General features: G+C 41.9%; 1 protein-coding gene and 1 non-coding gene across 2 annotated transcripts; one reads left to right on the top strand and one right to left on the bottom strand.

The window, feature by feature from the left end:
• The first annotated feature begins 10,445 nt into the window (after positions 1-10,445).
• On the top strand, positions 10,446-12,724 carry LOC107791027 (RNA-binding protein 1). Its single transcript, XM_016613011.2, has 2 exons — positions 10,446-10,803; positions 11,539-12,724. Exons 1-2 carry the CDS (start codon positions 10,579-10,581, stop codon positions 12,373-12,375), a joined length of 1,062 nt encoding a protein of 353 aa, XP_016468497.2. The 5' UTR covers positions 10,446-10,578; the 3' UTR covers positions 12,376-12,724.
• A 1,217-nt stretch (positions 12,725-13,941) lies between these two features.
• On the bottom strand, positions 13,942-14,045 carry LOC142167630 (U6 spliceosomal RNA). Its single transcript, XR_012697720.1, has one exon. It is a non-coding gene; the product is annotated as a U6 spliceosomal RNA (small nuclear RNA).
• Positions 14,046-25,003: the final 10,958 nt, after the last annotated feature.

The raw sequence follows: 25,003 nt of genomic DNA on the forward strand, positions 1-25,003 counted from the left end.
TCCGCCTAGACATCTGCGGTAAAATCCGTCGCACCTGCGAAGGCGTATCTGCGCGTTTCCTCCGCTTTTATGAAGCCTGCCCAACATTCCCCTTTCCGCATCTGCGCCCCAGGTTTCACACCTGCGGGCTCGCAGATGCGACCTCCAACTCGCACCTGCGCAATCTGCCTAGCCCAGCATTGCCCGCACCTGCACACTCCCCACGCGCATCAGCGGCCTCGCACCTGAGACTCTTCCTTCCGCAGGTGCGGAAATAGCAGAAGCAGCAACTCCAGCTGCAAATTCCAACTTCAACAAATCCGTTAACCACCCAGAATCAACCCGAGACCCTCGTGACCTCAACCAAACATACCACCAAGTCATATATCAACATACAAACTTAGTCTAACCTTCAAATCACTCAAAACAACATCCAAACACCAAATTACCCTCGGATTCAAGCCTAAGAACTTTTAAATTTCCAAATTCGACAACCGATGCCGAAACCAACCAAACCACGTCCGAATGACTTCAAATTTTGCACACACATCAAAAATGACACTACAAACCTACTCCAACTTCCGAAATTCTATTCCGACCCTGATATCAAATTTTCCACTGCCGACCGAAATCGCTAAATTTCCAATTTCGCCAATTCAAGCCTAATTCTACCACGGACCTCCAAATTATATTCCGGACGTACTCCTAAATCCAAAATCACCTAACGGAGCTAACGGAACCATCAGAATTCAAATCCGAGATCGTTTACACATAGGTCAACATCTAATTGACTTTTCCAACTTAAGTTTCTACTTAAGATACTAAGTGTCTCAATTTACTCTGAAACCACTCCGGTCCCGAACCAACTAACTCGATATAACATAATATAGCTGAATAACGCAAAAAGAAGTAGAAATGAGGAAAACGGGGCTATAACTCTCGAAACGACCGGCCGGGTCGTTACATTCTCCCCATCTTAAACATCTGTTCGTCCTCGAACGGGTCTAGAAACATACCTGGAATCTCGAATAGGCGTGGATATCTGCTCCGCATCTCCCGCTCGGTCTCCCAGGTGGCCTCTTCCACAGGCTGACCTCTCCATTGCACCTTCACTGAAGCTATATCCTTTGACCTCAACCTTCGAACCTGTCGATCCAAAATAACCACCGGCTCCACATCATAAGTCATATCACCCTCCAACTGAACCGTGCTGAAATCCAAAACATGGGACAGATCTCCAATATACTTCCGGAGCATGGAAACATGAAACACTGGATGCACACTCGACAAGCTGGGTGGCAAGGCAAGCTTATAAGCCACCTCCCCTATTCTCTGAAGCACCTCAAAAGGCCAAATGAACTGGGGGATCAACTTGCCCCTCTTCCCAAACCTCATAACACCCTTCATGGGTGATACCTTCAGCAAAACCTTCTCCCCAACCATAAAAGACACATCACGGACCTTTCTATCCGTGTAGCTCTTCTGCTTACACTGCGCCGTGCGAAGCCGCTCCTGAATCAATTTCACCTTATCTAATGTGTCCTGAACCAAGTTTGTACCTAAGATCCTAGCCTCACCCAGCTCAAATCATCCAACCAGAGATATATACCTCCTCCCATATAAAGCCTCGTACGGAGCCATCTGAATACTCGACTGATAACTGTTGTTATATGCAAACTCCGCGATGGCAGAAACTGGTCCCATGAGCCCCCAAAGTGAATGGAACAAGCACGCAACATGTCCTCCAATATCTGAATAGTGCGCTCGGACTGCCCGTCCATCAGAGGGTGAAAACTGTGCTCAACTCAACCTGAGTACCCAACTCTCGCTGCACGACCCTCCAAAATTGCGATGTGAACTGAGTACCCCTATCTGAAATGATGGAAACTGGGACACCATGCAGGCGAATGATCTCTCGGATGTAAATCTCAGCCAACCGCTCTGAAGAGTAAGTAGTACCAACTGGAATGAAGTGCGCGGACTTGGTCAGTCGATCCACAATAACCCAAATAGCATCGAACTTCCTCGAAGTCTGTGGGAGCCCAACTAAAAAGTCCATGGTGATCCGCTCCCACTTCCACACTGGGATCTCTAATCTCTGAAGCAAGCCACCCGGTCTCTGATGCTCAAACTTAACCTGCTGACAGTTGAGACACCGAGCCACAAACCCAACTATATCCTTCTTCATCCGCCTCCACCAATAGTGCTGCCTCAAATCCTGGTACATCTTCGCGGCACCCGGATGGATGGAATACCGCGAGTTGTGGGCCTCCTCAAGAATCAATTCTCGAAGCCCATCTACATTAGGCACACATATCTGGCCCTGCATTCTCAGTACGCCATCATCACCAATAGTCACATCCCTAGCATAACCTCTCCGAACCCTATCTTGAAGAACGAGCAAGTGGGGGTCATCATATTGACGCTCCCCGATACGGTCATAAAGAGAAGACCTGGAGACCACACAAGCCAATACCCGACTAGGCTCCGAAATATCCAATCTGATAAGCTGGCCCGCTAAGGCCTGAACATCCAATGCCAAAGGTCTCTCTACTACTGGAAGATATGATAAACTCCCCAAACTTTCTGCCCGGCGACTCAAAGCATCGGCCACCACATTGGCCTTCCTCGGATGATACAAAATAGTGATATCATAGTCCTTAAGAAGCTCCAACCATCTCCGCTGACGCAAATTAAGATCCTTCTACTTTAACAGATACTGCAGACTCCGATGATCAGTATAGATCTCACAATGAACCCCATACAAATAATGACGCCAAATCTTTAAGGCGTGAACCATGGCTGCTAACTCAAGATCATGGACAGGATAGTCCTTCTCATGGGTCTTCAATTGGCACGAGGCATAGGCAATCACCCTACCCTCCTGCATCAAAACACAACTAATGACTATCCTTGAGGCATCACAATACACGGTGTAAGAACCTGAAGCTGATAGCAGAACTAACACTGGAGCTATGGTCAAAGCAGTCTTTAGCTACTGAAATCTCTCCTCACACTCATCCGACCACCTGAATGGAGCACCCTTTTGAGTCAATTTGGTCAAAGGAGATCCAATAGATGAAAATCCCTCCACATAGCGACGGTAATAACCCACCAAACCAAGAAAGCTCCTAATCTCCGTTGCTGAGGACGATCTGGGCCAACTCTGCACCGCCTCTATCTTCTTCAGATCCACCTGAATACCTTCACTAGACACTACGTGCCCCAAGAATGCTACTGAACTGAGCCAAAACTCATATTTGGAGAACTTTGCATAAAGCTTCTCCTCTTTCAATCTTTGTAATACAATCCTCAAATGCTGAGCGTGCTCCTCCTGGCTACGAGAGTACACCAGGATGTCATCAATGAATACAACAACGAATGAGTCCAAATAGGGCTTAAATACACTGCTCATCAAATGCATGAACGTTGTTGGGGCATTGGTCAGCCCAAAAGACATCACCAAAAACTCATAATGGCCATATCGGGTCCTGAAAGCTGTTTTAAGAATATTTGAATCCTGAATCTTCAGTTGGTGATAACTGGACCTCAAATCAATCTTGGAGAACACCCTCGCTCCCTGAAGCTGGTCAAATAAATCATCAATACGAGGCAAAGGATACTTGTTCTTGACTGTGACCTTGTTCAACTGCCTGTAATCAATACACATTCTCATGGAACCATCCTTCTTCTTCACAAATAGAACCGGTGCACCCCAAGGTGACATACTAGGCCGAATCAACCCCTTATCAAAGAGTTCCTGAAGCTGTTCTTTCAATTCCTTCAACTTCGTCGGTGCCATACGATACGGTAGAATAAAAATGGGCTGAGTGCCCGGCACCAAATCAATACCAAAGTCAATATCCCTATCAGGCGGCATGCCCGGCAAGTCTGCAGGAAACACATCCGGAAAATCACGTACCACCGGAACAGAATCAATGACAGGAGTCTCTGCACTAACATCCCTTACAAAAGCCAAATAAGATAGGCAACCCTTCTCAACCATGCGCTGAGCCTTCAAATATGAAATCACCCTACTTGGTACATAATCTACAGAACTACTCCACTCAACCCTCAGAATTCTCGGTATAGTCAATGTCATCGTCTTAGCGTGACAATCTAGAACAACATGACATGGAGATAACCAATCCATACCCAATATCACATCAAAGTCGACCATACTGAGCAGCAAAAGGTCCACTTGGTCTCCAGACCCCCAATAGTCACCACACATTACCGATATACACGGTCCACAATAATAGTATCGCCCACAGGAGTAGATACATGTACAGATGAAACTAAAAACTCACGGGGCATATCCAGAAAATGGGCGAAATACGAGAAAACATATGAATACGTGGAACCAGGGTCAAATAATACTGAGGCATCTCTGTGGCAAACTGAGACAATACTTGTAATCACAACATCTGAAGCAATAGTATCTGGTCTGGCAGGGAGAGCATAGAAACGGGCCTAACCACCCCCTGATCTGCCTCCCCCTCTAGGGCGACCCCTAGCTGACTGACCTCCACCCCGAGCTGACTGGGCGGGTGGTGAGGTAACTGGTGCTGAAGTCGGAGGCTGACTCCTCTGCTGAGATAGACCTCCATGATGATGAGGACACTGCCTCCACATATGCCCAAGATCCCCCACACTCAAAATAACTCCCTGGTGTTGGCGGCGGAAACTGAAGGGAACCCCTAGCACCGGGATAACTGGTAGAAGAACCTGGCATGGAAGAGCCCTGAACAGGTGGAGCACGGGGCGAACTCTGAATTGGAAGGGGCACTAAGTGATGAGTGGCCCTGATGAGAACTGTGAGAACCATGGCCAGATGATGCACCCCGATGAAATGGCCGAGATGACTGAGCCTGCCTGAAATGATGACCTCTACCGTGCTGGAACTGACCCCCAAAAGGAGCACCGCTGAATCCACCCTGACCACGAGGCTTCTTGGCCTCCCTCTCAACCCTCTCCTGACCGCGAACCATCTCAATCTTTCGAGCAATGTCGACCACCTCATCAAAAGTAGCACCTGAAACCCTCTCTCTGGTCATGAACAACTGTAGCTGATAAGTGAGACCATCAATAAACCTCATGATCCTCTCCCTGTCTGTGGGAACCAACCAGATAGCATGACGGGCCAACTCGGAGAATCGCATCTCATACTGTGTCACAGACATATCACCCTGGCGAAGCCGCTCAAATTGTCGGCACAGCTCCTCTCTGCGGGATCGAGGCACGAACTTCTCCAAAAAGACCACGGAGAACTGTTGCCAAGTAAGGGGTGCTGCTCCAATAGGCCTACGCCTCTCGTAAGTCTCCCACCATCTGAGTGCAGCCCCAGAAAACTGAAAGGCAGTGAATGAGACCCCCCAAGTCTCCAAAATACCAGCAGTACAGAGTATCCTCTCATACTTGTCCAAACAATCCTGAGCATTCTCTCTCTCTGTGCCACTAAAAGGTGGTGGCTGGAGTCTCCCAAACCTCTCCAACCTACACTGATCATCCTCAGGCATAGCAGGAACCACATAATCCTGAGCAATAGCAACCGGCTGGGCTGGTGGTGCCTCCGGTGTCTAAAGTCCCTGAATTACCTGCTCGGGTGTGCGAGCGACGGGAGTCTATGTGCCTTCCCTGGCCTGAGAAGTGGTTGCGGCCGTCAAAATAGAAACCGCCTGAGCAAGGCCAGTACACGCTGTCAGAATCTGAGCTAGGGCCTCCTGAAGGCCTGGAATCACAATAGGCACAGGTGGTGCCTGAGCTAGTGCATCAACAACTGGAACCTGGTCCTGATCTGGGACAACCGGTGGATCTGCAGGTACTGCCCCGGCTGCTGTACAAGCTGCACCTCTGCCCCTACCACGGCCTCTACCGTGGCCTCGGCCTCTCGCAACCCTGGCTGGTGGTACTGGTGGCTGGCCCTCCTGGCCGGTAGCATGAGTCCTCACCATCTGTAAGAGAATGAAACAACAAATGTTTAGTTAATAGAATCAACAGATTCGCACGACAAGAATTCAAGAATGTGGAGTTTCCTAAAGGTTCTGCAGCCTCTCGAAGATAAGTACAGACGTCTCCATACCGATCCGCAAGACTCTACTAAACCCGCTCATGACTCTTGAGACCTATGTAACCTAGTGCTCTGATACCAATCTGTCACGACCCAAACTAACCCCTATCGTGATGGCACCTATCATGGAACTAGGCAAGCCGACTCATTTCCAAAACAAACCGATATTTTCATTTCAAAGATAATTTCAATGTTATTTAACATAAAAACCTTCGTAAAGGAGTTTCAATCAAAATAAAAGTGCGGAAAGAAAAGCCCGACATCGGGGTGTCACTACTCGTGAGCATCTACTATAATCTGTCTTATAATATCAAGGCTAACTCAGCTTGGAAAATAGCTAAATACAACTAGAGGAAGATAAGAGGGAGAAGAGCAGGGGCTGCGATCGCCAACAGCTACCTTGCTATCTCCGAAAAAATCTACAATCAGAATAATCAACAACCGCTACCGTGTCCAGCTACACCTGGATCTGCATACAAGGTGCAAGGAGTAACGTGAATACGCCAACTCAGTAAGTAACAACAATAAATAAAGACTGAGCAATAGTGACGAGCAATAAAGCATATAACATTCATATCATGAAATCTCAGTAAAGTACAACATGCTTTAAAAATTAGTGTTTGAATCAAATCCTCTCGTTTAAACCCGGTTCCAATAGAAATCATTTAAAGATATTTTTCCATAGTTTTTCAAACAAAGTCTCAATGCAAAGGTGAGCAAAAATGATAAAATCATAAACAGCCCTTCGGGCAAAACATCGCTCATATACTGCCCCTCGAGCAAACCTCACAGTCACTCGTGCCACTCGGGCATACCTCACAATCACTCTTGCCACTCGGGCATACCTCACAATTACTCATGCCTCCCAGTCACTCAGCACTCGTCACTCGCACTCAGTAGGTACCTGCGCTCACTGGGGGTGTGTACAGACTCCGGAGGGGCTCCTTCAGCCCAAGCGCTATAATCTGCACGAACAACTCACGTGCTATAATAATAAAGTATGTTGCAGGTGGGCAGCCCCGATCCACGCTCATCCTCACAATCAGGCCCTCGGCCTCACTCAGTCATAAACCTCTCAAGCCACTCGGGCATTTCAGTAAAACAGGGTGCTCAGCCCAAAACAACATTAGTCATAAAACTGAGTTATGCAGTAAACAAGTATAATCATGACTGAGTATAGATTTTCAATCGAAAACAATGAGAGGATAGTAAGAAAAAGCCCCTAAGGGTCCAAACAGTACTGGCACAAGGCCCAAACATGGCATTCAGCCCAAATTTACAAAAACTCTTTCTAAAACATATAAGTATCATATAGTTTCAACAAAGTATGCAACTTTACAGTTGCTACGGGACAGACCCAGTCACAATCCCCAACAGTGCACGCCCACACGCCCGTCACCTAGCATGTGTGTCACTAAAAATAGTAGAATGATACAAAATCCGGGGTTTCATACCCTCAGGACTAGATTTACAATCGTTACTTACCTCAAACCGGTCAAATTTCTACCCCGCAATACTCTTGCCTCTGAACTCAGCCTCCAAATACTCCAAATCTATTCACAATCAGTACAATACCATCAATATACGCTAATGGAATGAATTCCACAAGAAAAGCTATAAAATTAGACCAAACCCTGAAATTGGCTCAAACCCGTCCTCCGGGCCCACATCTCGAAATCCGACAAAATTCACAAAACTAGAAAGCTCTTTCACTCACGAGTCTAACCATACCAAATTCATCAAAATCTGACATCGTTTGGTCCTTCAAATCCTTAAATTGCTCTCCAAACATTCCAAGCCCTAACCCCTTATTTTCACTAATTACATGATTAAACAACGGAAAAATCACCATATATACGAGTATTGGGCTCAAGTAACTTACCTCAACGAAACTCCCTTGATTCCCTCTTCAAATCTCTCCCCAAAACCTCCAAAAATCGGATAGAAATGGTGAAAAATGCACCAAAATTCGCGAAGTGTTCCTATATACCTTCTGCCCAGGAAATCTCGCACCTGCGGCCCCTTTTCTCGCACCCGCGCGACCGCACCTGCGGTCTAGGGAGCCGCACCTGCGCAACTCACTTATTCGCCCAAACTCCGCATCTGCACTAAAATTCGTCGCACCTGCGCGTTTCCTCCGCTTCTGCGAAGCCTGCTCAACATTCCCCTTTCCGCATCTGTGCCCCAGGCTTCGTACCTGCGGGCTCGCAGACGTGACCTCCAACTCGCACCTGCACAACTTTCCTAGCCCAGCGTTTCCCGTACCTGCGCACTCCTTACGCACATCAGCGGCCTCGCACCTGCGACTCTTCCTTCCGTAGGTGCGGAAATAGCAGAAGCAGCAGCTCCAGCTACAAATTCCAACTTCGACAAATCCGTTAACCACCTAGAATCACCCCGAGGCCCTCGGGACCTCAACCAAAAATACCAACAAGTCATATATCAACATACAAACTTAGTCGAACCTTCGAATCACTCAAAACAATATCCAAACACCAAATTACCCTCGGATTCAAGCCTAAGAACTTCTAAATTTCCAAATTCGGCAACCGATGCCGAAACCAACCAAACCACATTCGAATAATCTCAAATTTTGCACACACGTCACAAATGACACTACGAACCTACTCGAACTTCCGAAATTCTATTCCGACCCAGATATCAAATTTTTTACTGCCGACCGAAATCGCCAAATTTTTAATTTCGCCAATTCAAGCCTAATTCTACCACGGACCTCTAAATCATATTCCGGACATACTCCTAAGTCCAAAATCACCTAACGGAGCTAACGGAACCATCAGAATTCAAAATCCGAGATCGTTTACACATAGGTCAATATCCGGTTGACTTTTCCAACTTAAGTTTCTACTTAAGAGACTAAGTGTCTCAATTCACTCTGAAACTACTCCGGTCCCGAACCAACTAACCCGATATAACATAATATAGCTGAATAACACAAAAAGAAGTAGAAATGGGAAAAACGGGGCTATAACTCTCGAAACAACCGGTCGGGTCGTTACATACTACTAAAAAGAATGGGGAACTCTCGACTACCTACTAGCCAACTATCCTAATTTTCGACCTCCATACCCTTCTATCCTGGGTCATGTCCTCAGTGAGTTGAAGTAGTGTCATATCCTACCTAATCACCTCTCTCCAATACTTCTTCGGCCTACCTCTACCCCTTCTCAGCCCCCGCCACGGCCAGCCTCTCACACCTCATAATAGGAGCATCCGTACTCCTCCTCTGCACGTGCCCGAACCATCTCAGCCTCAACTCCCGCATCTGAACAATGCATATATCATAATAATTTAAATTTCATATTTAACCTTGAACTATTCATTCGCCTCTTTTAGGTATAAAACACACGCGCGTGAGCTGTAAAAAGTGATGTATCTAAGGCACACTTTGAAAAATTTAAGTATGTAAGGTAATTTTTGTCCACAAAAAATGTGAAATAACGATTTGGTCCATAGTTTAAGAGGTAACCTATGTATTTTGCCTACTGGAAATCATAAACATTTGGCTTAATAGCCTAAAATTATTTACAACATTTTTTGCCTCGCTGAAATTTAAACTTGAGATGTCGTAACTTTTAATCTATTTTATTGATCAGTAGGCAAACCCTAATGTGCAATATCTATGAACGTTTATTCACGTGACAATTGATTTTTTTTGTTTGCTTGCTTTTATCTTTTTACAGTTTGTGGTTTTAACTATTTTCACAACATTACACTTGAGTGCCACAGCAAATTTTTGTCCGATCCTTCATTGACGATCTTCTTCATTTTCCGCGGAATATGCTCAAGGCCATACTAAAGATTAATTATTATCATAAATCAATATTCATATAAAGCAATCTTCCAATCAGGACTGGTCAGTCAAGTCGCGATGCTTACTAAAACATATTTTACTGGTAGTTTGGATCATTTTAGGCTAAAAAAATATTAAAAGTCACTCGAAAACTCTAAAGTAAAAACAAATTAAATTTGTTCCTAAACCATCAAATATTAAGAGATTTCAATTTGAATTGAAGTATACCAAACTTGAATCTCAATACTGCTGCTGAATTAGTTTTTTTTCTTATTAACCATGTAAATAAATAAAATCAATTCCTTTAAATTTTCCTATCTTTTCGGTTTTTAATTTCTAAGACAGTTTAGACAAAAAAAAACAGGTGGCTCACGATCCCCTACTAAGGGAGTGAAAGGCGAGAATAAAGGGTTTTGGTATGAGTGTGTGACCTATTCGACTGCTTTTTCACAACTCCTAAAACACTTGCAAACAAATCATAACCAAGTGTGTACTTTACTTTCTCAACAACACTACTTAAATCCCTTTCACAATAACAAATCTAGGTTGACTTCAACATACAAAATCCCCTATTAATCCCATATACAATTCCAACTTCCAACTTTTCCCCCAAAAACCCTCTAGCCAGTAGGGTCCATTAGGGTTTCTTGTTTTCGCTGTAAAAATTATAAAGCGACGATTTTTGGGGTTTTTTACACTATATTGTATCTTGGGTATGGAGGATTTGGACAAAAACAAGCTATTTTGTGGTGGGATTCCAAGGGATACGACTGAGCAGATGCTTAAGGAGCATTTTTCTAAGTATGGAACTGTGGTTAGCTCTGTTATTGCCAAGGACCGTGAAACTGGTAGACCTAGAGGCTTTGCTTTTGTTTCCTTTTCCGATTCATCTGCAGTTGATAAAGCACTCCAAGATACTCATGAAATTCTTGGAAGAATGGTTTGTCTTCAAACCCCTTGTTGTTGATTTTGTTTCTCAGTCTAATTTATGTTTTTACTTGTTTAATTCTTGTTTTTTAGGACCCCTTTTCTCTTCTTGTTCAATTGGATTTTCTAAAAAAAAGGTTTTTCCGTTAATATTTGAGAAAAAGTCATATATTTTTCTCCATTTTTTGAGTTAAAACACTATTTTTTTCTGAATATTTTTTGTTTATTTTTTAAAATAGAATTGTTGTGACACCCTAGGCGATTCTTACGTGACAAAACATGGGATGTTTATAAGTAAACAAGCCTTGAACCCTAGTGATGCGTAGTAGAGCCGTGCGGGCCTCGAGCGGGGCTGTTACACTTTTCATGTTGAGATAAAAATGTATAGATGGAAGTTGTTGCTCTGTTTTTTGGCTATCTTTGTTGCTGATACATGTATGTATGTTCTGTTATACAAAAGGTGAAGTCTTTTTTATGGTGTATTAACTTCAATTGGCTACCTGAAGGACAGATGTTTGGTTAACCTTTTTAGTTGGGCTAACCTCTCTCATGTAAATAACTCTGATGTATTTTTGGACTTTGTCGACTCTCTAGTTTTGTAGCACTTCGATTTTAAATGAGCTGATAAACTTTGTTTTGTAATCTTTTTGCATCTTCTTGATGCCTTTAATGATATCCTGCTTACTTCGTCAAAAAGGTGAAGTCTTTTTTTGTTTATCTGATATGTGGTATATTATGTCATTTATAGGTAGAGGTGAAAAAAGCCATACCCAGAAGTGAACAACACCAACAACAGAGTCAACAACAACAACAACAACAACAACAAAATAGTAGGGGGTTGAATAGGAATAGTAGAACTAATTGTAGAAGCAATGATCAGTTTAGGACGAAGAAGATCTTTGTAGGGGGTCTATCAGCTAACCTAACTAAGGAAGACTTCAAGAGTTACTTTGAAAGATTTGGTAGGATTACAGATGTTGTTGTGATGCATGACAATGTTACCCATCGACCAAGGGGATTTGGTTTTATTACCTTTGATTCGGAGGATGCAGTTGAGGAGGTTATGCAGAAGAATTTCCATGAATTAAGTGGCAAGCTTGTGGAGGTGAAGAGGGCTATACCAAAAGATGAAAATAGCAATAGTAGTAATGGTTATCATGTTAGAATAGGTAATGGAAGTGGTTCTAATTATAACCCTTACCAACAAGGGATGTATCCATCTTACAGTCCTAGATATGTATATTGTTGTGGGCCTGTCTCAGGTTATGGGAATGTTGCGGGATATCCTTATGGAGTTGGAACTTTTGGAGGTAATTACCCTGCTGGAGCATACCCTGGAATTGGTTATGGTATCGCTTCTTTGGTGCCGCCTAGAGGTCCTTGGAATAACCCCACGATGACTGGTCTGAGGGGAAGTAGTCCATTGCCTTATGGCAATACCGGGGCAATCTATCCCACCTACATGAATGGTGGCATCGGAGTAATGGGCGTGGCTACTAATGAATATGGAGGGATTTTGGGTGCTGGGGTAAATGAGAAATCCGGTCAAGTTATTATTAGAGATGTTCAAGGGGTGTCTGATTAGGTGCCTATACTAATTAGATGGGGAACTGTAGATATCAATTCTTTTATTCTGCTGGAAGCTTCAGTGCTGCTGCTACCAAACAGAGTGAAAAGGTAATGAGGAGCAACTTAAGCCTTATTATGCTGGTCATTCTAACCGACTGCTTGACTGAATGTGGATATGATGACAAGTTAGAGATTCTCATGCTGACCTATTGAGGCTGTCTTCCGTCTTTTATTCTCTTTTACTTTTATGACTGTTGCGTGTGATGTGCCTTTTCTTATTTAAACTCATTTACCTAGATTCAGACAGCTGTATTATAATCTTTTAAAGTTTATATTTCGCATGTGTGCTGCCTCTGTTATCATTCTAAGTTTGGTTGTTCCATTTTTATGGGTTTCATTTTTTGGTCATAGTTGTGAAGTTTTGTTGTTTGTACATGTATATCTTGGTGCACTTTATCCAGTATTTATTGCCTTGCTGATGATGATAAAAATTATGGTGGCCCTTCCTTCTGTCTGATTACGCCTCCCTTTCTTTTCTTCTTATTTTGCCGCCTTCTTTTTGGGCTCCCTTTTATTCTTGCCTTTTTTTTTTAATTATTTCGTGGTGTCAAAATTTGTTACAGGCTTGGATTTATATTAGTCTAGCTTAGGAAAAATTATAATACAAGTATATTGGGACATCTTGAAGCTCAGGATTGAGCTGTCTTCTTACTGTTATCATGCTTTTCTTTAGCATGTCGTAAACTTAGCTGAGGAGAGAGTAGGCTACTGCTTTTAGGTGCATGTATGTCATCAACCATTGTTTCATTTGTTTGTGTATGCTTCAGCTGAAAACATTTACTGTAAAATAGGCAGCCAAGAAAAGAGAATTTGCAGGTTGACGTCTAGCAATCTTTCTTGGATCATCGTAGTAGTAAATGACGTGTTTGATTAGTTAAAAGCAGAGTTGAAGGAAAATTCTACTTTAGTTTCCTCAGCAACTTAAGGCATCTCTCTGGATAGAAAACTGTACATTTTCAGCTGAGTTCTATTTGAACGAACAACTAAGAGTGCTTGCGTGTATGCTCATTGCCTAGAAATATTGTGTGAACTAATGCTCTTCCACATTTTCTTTCTGCTTACTATTGACTAATTGCCTATAAATCTTTACGCTGTAGTTGCCTAACTCCTTCAACCACCTTATCGCGCGAGTTTGAAAATTTACAATCTTTTGTTTTTTGGCTATTCAAATGATGACTTCGTGAAATGGGAATTCCCAAGTACCAAATATGCAGCTGTTTAGAAACTATAGACTATAGAGTATAAAGCATCTTGAATGCTTCGATTCTTTTACTATTTGGGTTGTATTGTCCTAATAACATATTGCTCACTAGCTTGTATTTATACCTTTTCCTAGTTGCACAAGATACTCAGGTTCAAATGATATAAACTTCCACATTAAATGATCTCTCATATGATCAAGTACAGATGGAGTCAAACTGTATTGAAACTTATCTGTCAAATGTGCATTTGAGACTTTTTCTTACTTTGGAATATGTAATTTTTTTCCGATTTTCGTAACAAGTTCGACATTTTTTTTAAAAAGAATTTGGACCATTTCTCGATTGTGCTTGTCATCCTTGCGTAGGGGCATGCTAATCAACATTGAAGTTTACAAAACATATTATCATTATACCAAAGATCTTATGTTTCTGATGGTTTGAGTGTAAAACAGATTTGTACAATGCGGAAACATCAGTGTAAATTGTAAGGTAGAGTCGCTCAATGAGAAGCAACATGGAACAAGTACCTTCTCGCATTTTCCTCTTGTTCAAACAAAGTAGTGTTGAAAAAAGTTCTATTTACTTCTTTTCGTATTAAGTTTTATTTATTGTTATATACCGTATTGAACCAGCAGTATTCCTGCATTATTTTGATCTCTATCTATTGCTCCTAATACATCAAAAGACGTGGGAGCAAAGGGAAAAAATGTGAGAGATTGCTTCATTTCTACTTCTCAACAGCACAAGAGAAAGGAACCAATAAAAAGTGAAAAATGCGTAAAGAGAAAAGTATTATACTTTCTTACACCCTACTGGTCAATTGATAATCTTATTTTACTCTCTTCCTTTTCCTTTTCTATTGCAAGCAAACCATCAAAAGTCAAAATAGTCCTCTCAAGAAGCAAATGATAATTAACTAATTCGTTACTTAGCAAATGACAACCGATAGAAAAGAAAAGGTAGATGTGTGGTTCTTGCCGAAAAATAGAAAAACATGACTGCGTAAGTTCCTGGCACACTAAAATACGTACTTTGCTAATGGCAAAATTAAGAGTAAAACGTTGATACATGAGAATTTACTTTTTATATTTTTTATATAAAACTAAAATAGAGGTAGAAGGCTTACACAAGAAAAAAGTCCAATAACAACTAAAACACAAACTTTACTGTTATCTTGCAAATTGATAATTATACTGTGGCTCATGTACTTTTATGTGGAGGGTCTGTATCTCAGCGGAATGATAGATATTGTCAGCAACATTCTCGCCTCGTGGCTAAGAACCGGATAGTCTCTATTGTTCATAACCATGTAGAGGCTAATTCAGTAGTTGACGGTTTAGGCAATTTAGCCTTTAGTGAAAAGTCTCATTTTGAACGGCACGCGCTTATCTAACTAGAATGCCTTTTACTTCTAATAGACCATGAAGTAGATCAGAATTATTCTCAACGACCATAAGTAGTGCTCCCAACTTCTTCCATTTCTTCATACTCTACTAGCTTTCATGAATTCACCCAGATCCTTTACAATGAGGAATACAACTCATCCTCCTGATCCTCTAGCTATGCAACTTGATGCACCACCTCCCACTCCTTCCAAATCCTCCTTTCTAACAACCCTTTTAACTCCTTCCCCAAATGACCTCCCTTCCACCCAATACTCCGCCATATGGGCACGTCTACCTAAATAACCTACGGAGTATTATGATCTTGAACTCCTAAAATTAGTGGGGAACAAGCTAGGACAACTTCTCAAGGTTGACACTTGCACCTCCACTACATCTAGAGGTTGTTGTGCTCGCATTTGCATTGAAATAAAACTCGCAAAACCTCTGAAAACACATGAATATATTGGCACGAATAAGCAACTTGTTGTGTATGAGGGTTTGAACATACTTTGTCTCCGCTGTGGGCACTTTGGTCATAACTCCAAAGCCTGTCCCTTTCATGTTTTTACCACTGATACTCCCACTACCTCTTTGCCGCCCCCCCTCTCAACTGACGACACATTCGTCCCCCTACATCGACTACATCTCTTGAAACTCCAAGGCAAATAGTGAAGTTCTCAACAATATCACGTCCTCGCAATGGCACCATCAGTCTACAGCATCATTGCATATCAATCACCTCGGAGAAACGTATACCTCCACCTGGGCTACCAAGCAATGATGCTGCCCCTGCTCCTAAGGCTCAACAAGGGACCCCAGGTATGTTGCCCAACCCTAATCCTCTCAAAAAAGACACCTCTAACCCCCACTTCTTTAATTCTACTACACTCTCTTTAATTAATTCTAATGATGAATTACCTGAAACCTCTAAATTAAATAACCTCTCTATTAATTCCTCCACCTTACCTCTCAGCTCTATCACTAATTTTTCTAACATTGCTAACCCTAGCTCATCCACCATTCTTGATCCTATAACTACTACTCCTTCAACCCCAGCCCAAACGCCTCGTATCTCGGCAGCCCAAGCCCATCCCTAGTTACCTCCCCCACAACTTCTATTATTGGGTCATTGTTGCCTATTGTTCCCCCCTGTCCAGCCCAACTAGCACACGGCCCAAACAATTGTTCACCGCTTACTTCTCATGATTTTCCACCCCACTTCTCTTACTACAAATCACGTTCAAACAAACTCATTACTACACAACAACCGTGCTTCTCCACTCAAGTAAAAGAAATTTTTACTGAGTCATACCTTACTACTCCCTCCTACACTACACCGTCCCCCCGTACTTGTCTAGATAGTCTTCACCTCAGCACTCTACATGCTGACTCACACGACAAGCCCACCTTTTTTTTCTCTCCCTCAGAGACTACGGTCCACTTAGACAGCACTGCCCCATATATCTCTTCTCTTTCTAATAATAACAACACCCCAATTATATTACCTTCCTAGCAACGTCCTCCCTTCCCTTAAACTATAATATCATCACTGCCGGCCTTCCCTAGCACCTATTTCCCATACTGCCACCTCCATTTCCTCTTCGCCACACACTCATGGGATACCCACAACCTCCGTACCCTCCACCACCATACCTCACGATATATGTGACTCAAAGCAACTCGGAACTTCCACCCCAATCTTGGTTGGAACAAGACTGTCCGGCCAAGCTCTCCTATTTCGCCTCACAATCAGCGAGCAGAAAATCATCGTAGTTCTTCAGAACTCCTCTTACCTAGCTCAAGTTGTATCGGAGGGAATGAGACTCGGGATGGATGCCTTTGGCCAGTCCCATTGGTCGTTGAACTCCCCACCTCCACACACTCTCCTCCCGATCCTAGAAATCGTGTTCTATCACCCACCACTACTAGGTCCGATTTTCCACCCATAGAGCAGTCAACAAACCATACACCTACCAATGGAACTCACACTTCCCCCCTACAGCCCAACGATCTCTCTCTATTACCCTTACAGCCCCCCTCCACCTCAACCATTGCCCATAGAACTAGATGCAACATTGCTACATCAAGACCTAGCAACCACCTTACTTGAAATGAGAGAAATAAGACCCTCCCATGCAACTCTAGACGATCTCTGTAGCTTCGTCTTAAAGGAGCAATATGCAAAAAAAAATCGGCTCAAATGCCCGTCCAATCTGATAAAGTGTTCTGTCACCGTCCGTCCAACTCAAAATTCCGAACTAGGCAAGTATAACATAGTAATGATCTCAACCCTCCGTCAAGCGAGTCCTCTATCACCAGACACACAACTTGCTTTGATTCCCAGGGAGACTCCTTCGACCCTACTGAACAACTCTGAAGACACCTCTAACACCACTACTAATATGAATTTTATGCTCTGGAATTGTAGATAACAATGATTTTCGTCCTAATTTTCGCTCACTCCTTGATTAGCATGCTCCTGCTTTAATTGTACTCTTTGAAACACACAAGCAAAACCACACTGTTTTAAGAGATGATTTTGGTTTCACACACTTCTATGAGGTTCCGGCAATAGTTCAATCATGTGGCATTGTTATGCTTTGGCACGACCATCTCTTATGTGTTGAAAATGTAGCTATGACTGAACAGGAGATCCACGTCATGATCCAGGTACATTCTAACTCTCAAAAGTGGCTTTTTCTGTAATTTATGCTAGTCCTTGTTATGCTAACAAATTATTATTGTAGCAAAATCTCATGTGTTTGTTCGATCATTACAAGGGTCCTTGGCTCATTGGGTGCGACTTCAATGAAATTCTACACTCCACTGAGAAATTCGGTGGTCGTGTTATTAATAATTCGTGTTCTAACCAGTTCACGGATTGCATTAATTACTGCAATTTAGTAGATCTTGGTTATAAGGGCAGCAAATATACCTGGACAAATTAAAAAAAAATTGGATTCCATATATTAGAACGACTCGATAGACCTTTTGCAAATTATGATTGGTTTAATTTATTTCCAGAAGCCCTTGTTCGTCATTTGCCCCGTACCCACTCTGACCACTCACCCCTCTTACTCACACTTGAGCACCCACGAGTTACCAAATCCCCCATTTTCATTTTGAAACAATGTGGGCCTCTCATCCTGATTTTCTTAACATACTCTGTGATAGTCGGCACCCTCCTCCTACCTTAATAGACGCCATCACTCTTTTTAAGCATAATAGGCATAAGGCGAGATATTTTACATATGCCTCAGCGAGGCGTAAGCCCCGAGGCACGGGGCGTAAGCCCCATAGGTATTTAATTTTTAATATTTTATAAAATAATATAATGATAGTAAATATTTATAAACAGGTAAAATTACATAAAAATTGAAGAAAATTATATATATATATATATATATATATATGCATATTCATAAATGTGTGTGCGCGCACGCGCGAGAGAGAGAGAGAGAGAGAGCTCCATCCCCACAAAAAACTAATCAAAACAATCTATTATACGCTACTTACAAGCACAAGTAATTTGAGTCTAAAAGAATAAAGTTTTCTATATGGAGGAACAAAAAGGATAATTAACCTGCAATTTGAACTTTGAACTTGCTGCTATGAAGGAGAATGTAGTTCTTCTTGTATTTGTAAAAAGAATTAAGTAATCGTTGCTTTTGGGAGATATTAGCAGACTAGCAGACAAGATAAAAATTTGGAAAATACCATGAATTATGGCTTCAATCAATAAAAAAAGGTCTTGACTTTTAAATTTAATACTTTTGAGTTCCTTTTTTAAACATTTTGAGTAATTACCAAACTGACTTTTGAGAATTTGGGTATTATATGAAGGACTTATTCAACAAATTTTATTTTAATTTGAAATAGTCTCTGGGGCTTACTCCTCACTAAAACAACGTGCCCTGAATGCCCGGGTGTACACCCCAAATTGCTGGGCGTATGCCTCTTGAGACTTTCGCTCCACACCATCACCCCAGGGTGTTTTTGGTACGCCTCGCCCAGGAGCTCGCCCCGAAAATACCTTTTAAAATAGTGGCTGGAATAAAGACTCCTTTGTTAACATCTTTCATCGAAAAAGCCACTTACTTGCCAAATTAGGAGGTATCCAATCCTCCCCAAATTTCCCCACTGGTTATTTCTTACAACAACTAGAAAGTACTCTATTACTAGAATATAATGATGTTCTTCGTCTGGAAGAAGAATTTTGGAAACTAAAATCCCGTATTCAATGGTTACAAGACGGTGATGTTAATACTAAATATTTTCACCTCTCCACATTACACCGGCATCGCCGGAATCATATTCATGCTTTAAAGGACCATGCTGGTAACTAGTGCTATGATGACCTTCAAATTCATGACACCATCCTCAACTACTTCATAACCCTCTATACCACTGAATCCACCCACTCCTTCCTACATCACGCTCCTCATTACTCATCCCCCTTACTTTTGCTGCGAGCGAATCTCTTCTTATCCACCAGCGAAATCATTTCAACTGTAAAATTATTTAAACCTTTTAAAGCACCAGGCCCTGATGGGCTACACCTATTTTTTTTTTATCAACATTACTGGTCGGACGTGGGTACAAAAGTTATTGACTTTTGTCACCAAATATTTTCAAACTATCAAATTCCAGAAATCATAAATCAAACTTACGTGTGCCTCATCTCAAAGTACTTCATGCCTCCATGATTACTCAATTTCGACCTATCGGACTATGTTTCACCATATATAAAATCATTACAAAAAATTTAGTTCAACATATTAAACCTCTTATGCCAACCATTATCAGCCCCACCTAATCTAGTTTTCAACAACATCGAAGAGCGGTTGATAATGCTATAATTTTCAAGAAATTTTATCCCACTTTAAAAAGAAATCGGGTAAAACTAGTCTTATGCTCTATAAACTAGATCTAGAAAAAGCATTCGACCGCATTGAATGGTCTTTTGTTCGTCAAGCTCTCCAATACTTTAACTTTCCCCCCTCCCCTAATCCAACTAATTATGTCATGCATCACCAGTCCCTCACATTCTATCCTAATCAACGGTACCCACACCCTTTTTTTCTCACCCTCATGTGGCATCCGACAGGGAGACCCCCTCTCTCCTTACTTATTCATATTATGTATGAAATTATTTACTTGCAAAATTGATATGGCCGTTGATCTCGTCCAATTTCACTCCTCTATTTGAGGTTATGAAAACGATCGATGCAATAGAGAGTCAGGGTCAAATTTCACAGGGAGCTATATGAATGGGAGTTAGTAGTATATATCTTACCGTATGAGTTTGTATATCTAAATTTGCACTTTCGCAAAGTTTGGTTGATTAAAAATCTAAATTACACTACGATTGCAAGTGAAAGAATGAAACTAAGGAATTATTTTTGTTGTTTTTCAAATGATATAAAAGGCCTAGGGCTATGACCTTCACCTAGGTGTTTGCCTAGTGGGTTGTAAACTTTAATGCTTGTTTTATTGGTCTGGGTATATTATAGCTATCAACACTCAAGTACCCACTCAATACCTCTCGGTCAGAGAGTGATTTTGCCCAATTTGGCTTTCTCAAATCCAAATGGGTATTGAACAAAATAGTTGATAAGAAGCTCAAGTCGGGTTTTACTATCTCTAGGTTCATCCCTTTAATTGGGCTTATCAATCTCTCGATTGACCCAATTTCTTGCTAGCCAAATTTTCCTAAACTAAGTCTCTCTTTCTCAAGTAGAGACCAAGTCAAATAAAAGCAAGAAATAGGCTAAGATAATAAGCACCCAACCATAAACAAGCAATAAATCAAACATCCATTAAGTTTACACACTAGGGTTGGATCACAACCCTAGTGAAAATCTAGCTACTCATGCTTAAATTGGAAGAAAGAGGAGAAGAAATGATAATTAAACCCATATTGATAATTAAAATGATGAAATCAATATTCAAAAAGCTCAAAATAACAAAAACTACTAAAAAGAGTAAAAGAAATTGTCTACTGTAGCAGCTGATGTCAAAAGTTAATATAAAAAGGTGAAACTCTTCTATTTATACAAAGCTGGAATTTTCGGACAAAAATACCCATTCAGAGGTTCTGCGGCCGCACAATTCCATGTGCGGTCCGCATTTTTCTTCAGCTTGACAGGAGTGGAAATCTGCGGCCGCATAATTCTAATCTGTGGCCGCACTGCTTTCTTTCTGCGGTCCGCACAATTCTGAGTGCGACCGCACCTTGCTCTTCTGCGATCCACACAAATGTGAGCGCGGCCGCGTGGCTCTTCTTCTGCGGCCGCACAATAATTGTGCGGTCCGCACTTTGATATACAGGTTCTCTGAACTTTTGCTCTAACCCAGCTTCTACGACCGCACAATTTATGTGCGGACCGCACTTTGCACATTTCTCTGATGGGAATTTCTTCACGACCTGTGGCCGCAGATGATATTCTGCGGTCCGCACTTCTGAGCTTTTGTGCCTGTTTTTGTCCTTGAGTTTAGATTACTCATTCTTGAGTTTGATTTTATCTTGGGAGCTCATCTTCCAATATTCCTACACTTAAGCATATTTTATCAGTTTTTGAGAACACAATTAAGCGCTTTTGGACTAAAACGAAAGCTAAGGAGCGCTAATAAGTAGTCAAAATCTCCACTTATCAACTCCCCCAAACTTAAGCTTTTGCTTGTCCTCAAACAAATAAAGTAATTCCCATGTCCACAAGTTAAGAGCCATTCCAGCTAATCAAAGGTGAATCAATCACACATCAATTGGGACCAACAATTACTCATACCACTTATGAATTATCAACAAGGCAACAAGTTAAACCTTTAAGCACAAATAGTTTTAGTTTGACACTTAAGCATCAAGAGTTGACTTTATTCATCAAAGAAGCCCGCTCTTTCATGTAGATTATTATAGATTCCAAACTCCTCCTTCTCTACTCTTTATTTGCCTATCACACTTAGGAATATAGCACTCAATCCAAATATTTGCGAAAGGTTCACTCATCTCTCTCAAAAGAATGTCGAAAGTACGGCTTTAAGTACCATAGGCTTGCCCCTCATATAAATCACCACTAATGTAAGCTCACTCGGCTTGAAATCATATAGGACTTTTTCGGAATAAAATGAAGGCTTTTGGAATAAGGTTGGATATGCTATGATAGAATGAGTTCATCTTTCCTTAAGCACTCCATTTTCTTTTATCGGCTCATGTTTTGCCAACTCTTTGAGGCATTTTTTTTCCTTAAGGGAACTAGAGAGACTTAACATCACTCTTCCTTGGTCATGATATTCATTTTCTCCTTCTTTTCTTTCTCCATGCTTTGCATCATTACTTTTCTTTGAATCCCTTTAACTTTTCAACTTATTCACTTTCTTTTTGCATTTTTCTTTTTCTTGCTCTTTCTTTTTCTTGCCTTTCCTTCTATTCATTTCTTTTCTCTTTTGTGCCTTGATACCTTTTTTTAAACTCCTCATCTCTCCCCTAAACTTATGTTTTTAGCCAATTATTTCACAAGAGTGTTAAGAAAAGCTTGGGTGCCAAGAGAGGGTCACGACAAAACTGGTAAAGGCTTGTAACATTGTTATCAAATAAGAAAGGTTTTAGACTCAAATGGGTTGACTAGAGATAACAGCATTGGTGGGAAATGAAAAATTTCAAGCGAGTCAAGGAGAGTCTACAATCACTTCTCAAGCCAAGCAAAACTTAAAATTTTGCCTACAAACACATTCGAGGCAAGTTCTAGACCATTCGCACGGGTACTTGGACTTACAACAACAACATCTCATCTCTCATACAACTGGATTGTTAAAGAGGATAGAGTCGAGGGCCTACAACAACCATATTGAAGATTAAAAATCACTATGGTTCGACTAAACCACTCGATGATTGCCTAAGTCAACACAAGAGTCAAAAGGTCACTAACTAGAGCTATTTCTTTACAAAAAACTTATTTTTAACCATAAGCATGTAGTTAAGTGTGTTGGTACCAAGTGAAGCATATTTGACTCTTCGAGCATGACTCAATTAGGTATTTTTATTCATTATTACTACTATTCTTACCTAAATACCAAAAACGGACTCAATCCTTTAAGAAGGTTGTCCCTCCATCTATCGTTAGGAAGAGTCACCCGGTTCACACAAAACACCTTTGGAAAGAACTGTGGCATTAAGAAAACCAAAGGTTTATTATCCACTAAAACATAAAAATAAGTTATTAAAGCAAAAAGAAGCTACAAATTCAAAAAGTAAATCCAAAAGAAGCTACTTAGTCAAAAAAGAAGACAAGCAAAAAGATAAAGAAGCTATAAAATAAAAACTATTGAAAGCTAAATGAATATACATAATGAAGGAATAGAGAGAATATATACATAATGATAAAGAAGAAGAAAATAGTAATAAGTTAATTACATGCCAAATGTGTCATAGATATCAAAATACAGAATCAAAATCATCAAAATGTCACAGAAACTCCACCCCCCTGAATAGAAATAAGCATTGTCCCTAATGCTTAACAAAATAAGAGTATAAGAAGGGTGAGAGTGAGGAAAACTCCCTATGGCTCTATGGCCATCTCTGTGTCCCCCTCAGTCTACAATTGGATCTCATCATCCTCAAGTCTGGGAGTAGCTAGGTTGGTGAACATCTAACGGACTGTCTCAGCAGTGTCAACATCAAGGTCTGGCTCCTCAGATTGGCCAGCTGCTATGGTGGGCTCTGTGGGAACTGGGCCTAGGTGGTACGGGTCTATCAACATGTCGAATGGAATGTCTCCAGCTGCTGCAAGCTTGGTGACCTGTCGCCGGAGCTTATCCACTGATTTCTTCGAAACATGTGACTTTCGCATCTTCTTTACTTCTTTGCCCAATTCTTCAATCACAGACCCATGCTGTACCAGAGTAGCCATGATAGTGTTCTGGTTGTCCAGGATCTTCTTCAATGTTTCTTCGACTGAGGGAGGAATCTAGGTTGCCAGAGAGGATGATTGTGCTGCAACATGACTGGATATGTCATTCAGCTTTGCAGTAGCTTTTTGCATCCAGTTGTTGAGGCTCGCCAGTGTTTGGGAGACTCGCATCGCAGAGAGTGGAGCAGATGGCATCGGTATCGTCTTCAAAGCCGAGGTGGGAGGTACTGAGGCTGAAGGTGGAGGCATGGTAGCTGCACTGGTAGAAGGCTCTGCTGAAGTGGATGGCATATCAGCTGTCTCTGTAACCACCACCGATGGCTCATCAGACTGGCTTACGGTGATAGTCGGTTGACCCTTTCTCTTGGGGTTGTGTGCATCCATCAGAGAATACCAAGAGAAGGGCGTCTTCACCCGAACCTTCATGTCATAATTTGTGGGCTCTACCCGTGCATCCGTAAGGTACTCAATGATGGTGTTGGGATACGGGTAGGAAGTATCAGCCTACCTGGAGACCACTAACATATTGGCTGACATCACGGTACCCACATTAATCGGGTAGCCGACCATAATAGAGGCGACTAGAACTGCCCATGGAATAGGTAAGTTTGTCTCGTTCTGGCACGGGTCTAGTCTGTTGCATACGAAGTTCTGCCATCCCTTCGCCTCGAAATTTAGGGTGTTCCGCTGAATAGGAACCCCTGCAGTGATCCATGGTGGTGGTAGCCCCGGGGCTGCAAGAAGCTCAGCTAGCCATAGGCGAGCTGCATCACCCATCGCCAACTTCTCCAAGTACTGCACTGGCTCCACATCCTCAAAACCCAAGTAGGAGTACAGTGTGTGCTGGTCGAACCGCACCTTCAGATTTCTCACTTTTGTAACTTTGCTCCCTTTCTTGATATGTGCCATATTGGCATAGAACTCCCGGACCAAATACTCCTTGGCATCCATAACTGACTGGGTGAACCACATCCACCCCTTTCTCTCTCTGAATTGTCTCAACACTTCTGGATTGTACTTGTCAAGGTCTTGAAGTAGGAACTTTCGCTCAAGAGTGAGCGATCTCACCGGCCACCACCCACGGAAACTGG

The sequence above is a fragment of the Nicotiana tabacum genome, chromosome 12, assembly GCF_000715075.1.
Source record: "Nicotiana tabacum cultivar K326 chromosome 12, ASM71507v2, whole genome shotgun sequence".
NCBI lineage: Eukaryota > Viridiplantae > Streptophyta > Magnoliopsida > Solanales > Solanaceae > Nicotiana > Nicotiana tabacum.